Genomic DNA, 5,158 nt, shown 5'->3' with positions numbered 1-5,158 from the left:
ACTAAGGGAGTATAACTTTTTCGACCAAATGGAGGACCATGAACATATTAGACAGAAAAAAGTAGATAGGAAAAGGTCTGCTTGTATGTTTTGTGGTACTTCTTTTTTTCTTTTTGGGTCCCTGTTGCATATAAGGCAAATACATAAATTTCTAATTTATTTTTGGTAAATACATAAATTTTTAATACTACTCCACTACTATAGTAAGTATTTTTATATATAGTGGGGCTGGTCAAGATTCAGTTACCATATAGTTGTGTAAAGTCCTGTTCCTGTCATAAGGCCACCATAAGCCTGTTGTCTTTCTTTGTGTGTTGTATTTAGAGAATCAAGAAAATCCTAGTGACCCAATTCAAGAATCCTCAAGAATTGTTAATTGGTACTTTCCATTTTTGCTCCTTCTTCTTGTTTTCTGTTCTTTCTTTTTGTGTGTTGGGGTGGGGGGGGAGGGGGGCGGGGCTGAAAGTTGTCCTTAAGTTTTTTTGTTAATTGCAAAAGATTTGTTTTTTTGGTTTAAAGTTGAGTTTTTTGAATTTTTGGTGGTTAATGGAGTATGTACTTTTTTTTTTTTTTTTTTGCTGAGTTTTATGGTTGTGGGATTTGGTAGATTTATTAGTTGTCTGTTGTGGGCTATGTTTCTTTTGTTACATTATTGAATGTTTGGTGTGTCCAACTGTTGATTTTGAATGGTCGTTTTGCTGTTCTTTTACCCAACTCTGATTTTAAGTGTTTGTTTGAGCTGTTAACACTTAACATTATTGTGTTGCTGTAAAAGCTTTGATGGCTATGGTTCATACACACACACGTATAGCCCAACCAAACAAGTCCCACCCTACAAGCACCTCTAAGGGTCGTTTAGTAGCTTGTTAGGAGTAAGTTATTCATGTATTAAAATCCTGCATAAGTAATACCGTGTTTGTAGCTAGTTATGAGGCGAGTTATTCATGTACAATATTAGTAAAGTGTTTGGTTTGCAATTTAGAAACCCGCATAACTAACGCATAACTAAAATACATGTATAAGTTATGAGGAAATCTGTGTATTATTTTATGCAGGGCAGAAGGTCGAATAGCTAATACGTGAATAACTAAACCTTGCATAACTAATACCTGCACAAAATAATACAAGGATTCCTCATAGCTAATCCATGCATTACTAATAACTGCATAACTCTAACCAGCTACCAAACGACCCCTTAGGGGGTTAGTTTAGGCTTCTTAATTGGCTTTCTTTGGTAACTTGTTATTCTTACTCTTTCCAGTCTTTCATGATTGGTCAACTTCCCTTTTTTTCTTTATACTTGCTTTACACTCGTGTTTCAAGTGTCTCTTCTCTGGGATTGGTAATGCTGATTCTCTCTATTTTTGTTTTCCCTTTTGCTCTCTTGTTCTTTTGTCTGAGATTTTTTTGCATTTGTTTCCTAGAAGCTACAGTTTGCTATTCTCAGAACATCATGGATGATGAATATGAAAAATTTATCAGAAGAATGAATCCACCAAGGTACTATTTCTATTGTTACTTTCAACTTTAATACATTACCATTAAGTCTTGGCATTTACTCTCATGTTCACTGTCTTTCTGTCAGAGTGGTAATTGACAATGAATCTTGCAAAAATGCTACTATTATACAGGTATTTCTGAGTTTAGGTTACTTGTTTTTAGGCTCTAAATTGTTGATAATATAAAGGGAATATTTCCAATATTGTGAATCTTTTGTTTCCTGATGCAGGTGGATAGTGCTAATAAACATGGAATACTTCTAGAGGTGGTACAAGTTCTAACTGATCTTAATCTTGTTATCACCAAGGCTTATATTTCCTCTGATGGTGGATGGTTCATGGATGGTAATCATCTTTGTTTTTCCTTTCCGTTCCGTCTAATTCATTGTTAATCCATCGTTAAATTGCTCGTAGTTAACAAAACTTTTTGATAATCCGTTGTTAATCTGTAGCTAAATAGAATTAGCGATGGATTTTGTTGTTTAGCTATAAAAGAATTTGTCCGTCGCTAATTCCTATTCTTTTTAAGTAGTGCGTTCACTTTGAAAAAGGAATTTATCACATCTTTTAGGGGTAATTTGAAAGTTGATACTCTTTTGGCAGTTTTCAATGTGACTAATCAAGAAGGGAACAAGATTACAGATGAAGCAATGTTGGATTATATCATGAAGGTGGGCTAGCTGTATCCAGTGTGTGGCACTTATTCTTTTGCGTTATAATGTGGAAAAGCAACTGACTTTTTTGTTGTTTTTATTGCCAGTCTCTTGGTCCAGATTCTTGTTTTGCGTCATCGATGAGAAGATCAGTTGGGGTTACAACAGGAATGGACCACACTTCAATCGAATTAATTGGAAGTGATAGACCAGGCTTATTGTCTGAGGTCAGTGCTGTCCTCACCAATCTCAAATGCAATGTGTTAAATGCCGAGGTGTGGACCCATAACACCCGAGCAGCAGCTATAATGCAAGTTACCGATGAGGAAAACGGAGGTGCAATTACTGACCTGGAAAAGTTGTCTATGATGAAGAAACTCTTGTGCAATGTACTTCGAGGTAGTAATAAATTAAGGGATGCAAAGACGATAGTATCCGATGGGGTCTCTCATACCGAGAGAAGGCTTCACCAGCTGATGTTTGCGGACCGAGATTATGAACGTATGGCTGATGAAGGATTGGATGATAAAGAGAGGCCTAATGTGAATGTTGTTAATTGGCAAGATAAGGACTACTCCGTTGTGACAATCCGGTGCAAGGATAGACCAAAGCTTCTCTTTGATACAATTTGTACATTGACAGATATGCAGTATGTGGTTTTCCATGGCAATGTTGATGCTGGAGGACCAGTAGCCCACCAGGTACTACAATTTCCTATTGATCTCTGGATTACATTTTTGGATCGCTCAAAAGAATAATATCCATCAAATGTATAGCTTTTGTATGTTAAGTATAAATATACATATAATATACATATTGTATACATACAGGTTTTGTATATTTTGGCTAGAGCCCATAATTAATTTCGGCCGGGCCAAGAATGAAAAAAACCCTTATTATTACTGTGCTCAACAAGGATGTATTTTTTTGAAAATTTGTGAACTAATATGATGAACTCTGTTCTTATTGAAGGAGTATTGCATAAGACATATAGATGGATCCCCGGTGAAATCAGACGCAGAACGGCAAAGAGTGATTCAATGCATCGAAGCAGCAATAGAAAGACGAGTATCTGAGGTTAGCACTAATGATTTACTTTCTAAAATCATTTTAGGTCCATTTTTCGACATTTATTCAGCTCTAGCCTAGCTTAACTACTATGATGATAAACTTTGTTCTCTTAATTCATTGATTAAGAATTAAGAGACTTAGTGAGTACAATTTCGAGCGATCCAAAGTAGGTTCTTTCTTTCTATTTTGCCTTGAAAATGGTGATACCTTTTTTTTTTTTTTTTTTTTTTAACTTTCTAGTCCAATGTGGGGTGGACAAGACAAACTTTGAAGTGTATTTTATTTATTAGGGTAAAAGTGTCTCTCTTAGCTTGTCTAGTGCATGCTTCTGGCAATCTATGTGTCTATTAGTTGTCTGATGATGCCTTACCTCCATTGTCTTTTCTACAATTTAATATATTGCCTCAGTTATGTCAGATAGGTTTGGAAATATCCTATTGGAAAAAAATTTGTAGTTCTATAATGTCATTTTCTTGTCTTGGAGGCTTTGGATTCCATTTTCACCGAATACAGTCAACCCTATCTATAATAACATTGTTTATCTCGATATTTTTTGGTTACTATAGCGAAATTCTATTATAGACAACATAGAATATAGCATAACATGAAAGATCGATTCCATAGAAAACATGACAATTATAGTGAAATGTTGTTATAAAGGATGAGTGTTATAGAGAGGTCTGACTGTATATGATTTTCTTGTGTTTGTCCAGGGATTGAAGCTAGAACTATGTACCACGGACAGAGTAGGACTACTTTCCGATGTTACTAGGATCTTCCGCGAGAACAGCCTCACTGTCACCAGAGCAGAAGTGACAACTAGAGCAGGCAAAGCTCTAAATGTATTTTACGTTCGCGATTCATCAGGATATCCTGTTGATGCCAAGATAATAGAATCTGTTCGTCAAACAATTGGGCAGACAATACTTAGAGTGAAAGGCAACATTGAAGGGTTAAATCCCGTTCCGCAAGAATCTCCAACTAGGTTCCTTTTTGGCGGTCTATTCAAGTCCAGATCTTTTTGTAATTTCGGGTTGGTGAGGTCGTATTCTTGAAAAAAAAAAAACAGAATGTAGTCCTCGTTCGGTGTACATGCAATCCCTTCTGCATCAACCTACATTGGTTCATCCTAGGTTTTAGATCTAGTTTACCAAAAGTTGATTAATATATGAAGCAATATCTTTGAGGTTTAAAGGCAAAGATGATGTCAATTGTGCTATTATGTTTTTTCTATCGTTCTGCCTTGTTCATTGGTTATGGATTCAACACCAAGTTGGTCCAGAGATGAGCTATATAAAGTGCTTCTAAGCCAATTTATAAGTTTAGTCAAACACCCTTTTACTCGTTTGCTTTTAATATATGTCTTAACTGTACAGTCAAATAACAAATGTGGCCCTAGATTATTTCAGCCAATTAGAGAACAGTGATGAACCTTAATTGGAAGGGTTAAATATCGAGAAAAGACAAAAATGGTCCCTTATATTTGATGGTAGGTTCATAATAGGTATCCTTCTGAAGGGATACCTGAGAATGAACACTTTCTTTCAAAGTGTCTCATCGGATGCTTCAACGACGCCGGCAGTGCTAACCCAAACCCATCAGTAATTCAAAGCTGGTTCGTCAAGAGATGGCAAGTAACAACCGGCCTCAAGGTCACTCAAATTAACCACAATCAATTTTTGTTCGACTTCCCATCCAAACAGGAAGCTATCAGAATCAAGGCGGGGGATTGGTATTGGAATGGCAGAAGATTGGCCTTGGCATGGTGGTCGCCGGCGTCGGATTTACAAAAAGGGACTGGTACAGGGCGCAAATGGGTCAAAGTCTTTGGTATTCCCCTTCATGCATGGACAGAAAGTACTTTCAAGTTCATCGGAGATAACTGTGGTGGTTTCATTGAAATTGATGAAGATACAAAACACAAAAATCATCTTT

The 5,158-nt window shown here is 36.3% G+C and overlaps 1 protein-coding gene across 6 annotated transcripts; it reads left to right on the top strand.

Moving 5' to 3' along the window:
- Positions 1 to 215: 215 nt before the first annotated feature.
- On the top strand, positions 216 to 4,442 carry LOC132626182 (ACT domain-containing protein ACR4-like). 6 transcript variants are annotated; one of them, XM_060340960.1, is made up of 8 exons: positions 216 to 379; positions 1,434 to 1,500; positions 1,586 to 1,631; positions 1,730 to 1,844; positions 2,103 to 2,170; positions 2,260 to 2,853; positions 3,125 to 3,229; positions 3,937 to 4,442. In XM_060340960.1, exons 2-8 carry the CDS (start codon positions 1,454 to 1,456, stop codon positions 4,276 to 4,278), a joined length of 1,317 nt encoding a protein of 438 aa, XP_060196943.1. In that variant the 5' UTR covers positions 216 to 379; positions 1,434 to 1,453; the 3' UTR covers positions 4,279 to 4,442. The 6 variants fall into 6 exon arrangements, with proteins under 6 accessions (XP_060196943.1, XP_060196939.1, XP_060196938.1 ...); XM_060340956.1 differs by having other exon boundaries at positions 217 to 379; positions 1,428 to 1,500; XM_060340955.1 differs by having other exon boundaries at positions 218 to 379; positions 1,425 to 1,500.
- Positions 4,443 to 5,158: the final 716 nt, after the last annotated feature.

The sequence above is a fragment of the Lycium barbarum genome, chromosome 2 (assembly GCF_019175385.1).
Source record: "Lycium barbarum isolate Lr01 chromosome 2, ASM1917538v2, whole genome shotgun sequence".
NCBI classification, from domain to species: domain Eukaryota; kingdom Viridiplantae; phylum Streptophyta; class Magnoliopsida; order Solanales; family Solanaceae; genus Lycium; species Lycium barbarum.
The sequence above is the reverse complement of the archived record's forward strand: the minus strand, read 5'-3'. Positions and strand labels throughout refer to the sequence as shown.

Coding starts and splice junctions, on each gene's coding strand:
- LOC132626182 (XM_060340960.1), top strand. CDS start 1,454: ATGGATGATGAATATGAAAAATTTATCAGAAGAATGAATCCACCAAG. Junction 1,501..1,585: donor AGAAGAATGAATCCACCAAG/GTACTATTTCTA, acceptor TCTTTCTGTCAG/AGTGGTAATTGACAATGAAT. Junction 3,230..3,936: donor TAGAAAGACGAGTATCTGAG/GTTAGCACTAAT, acceptor GTGTTTGTCCAG/GGATTGAAGCTAGAACTATG.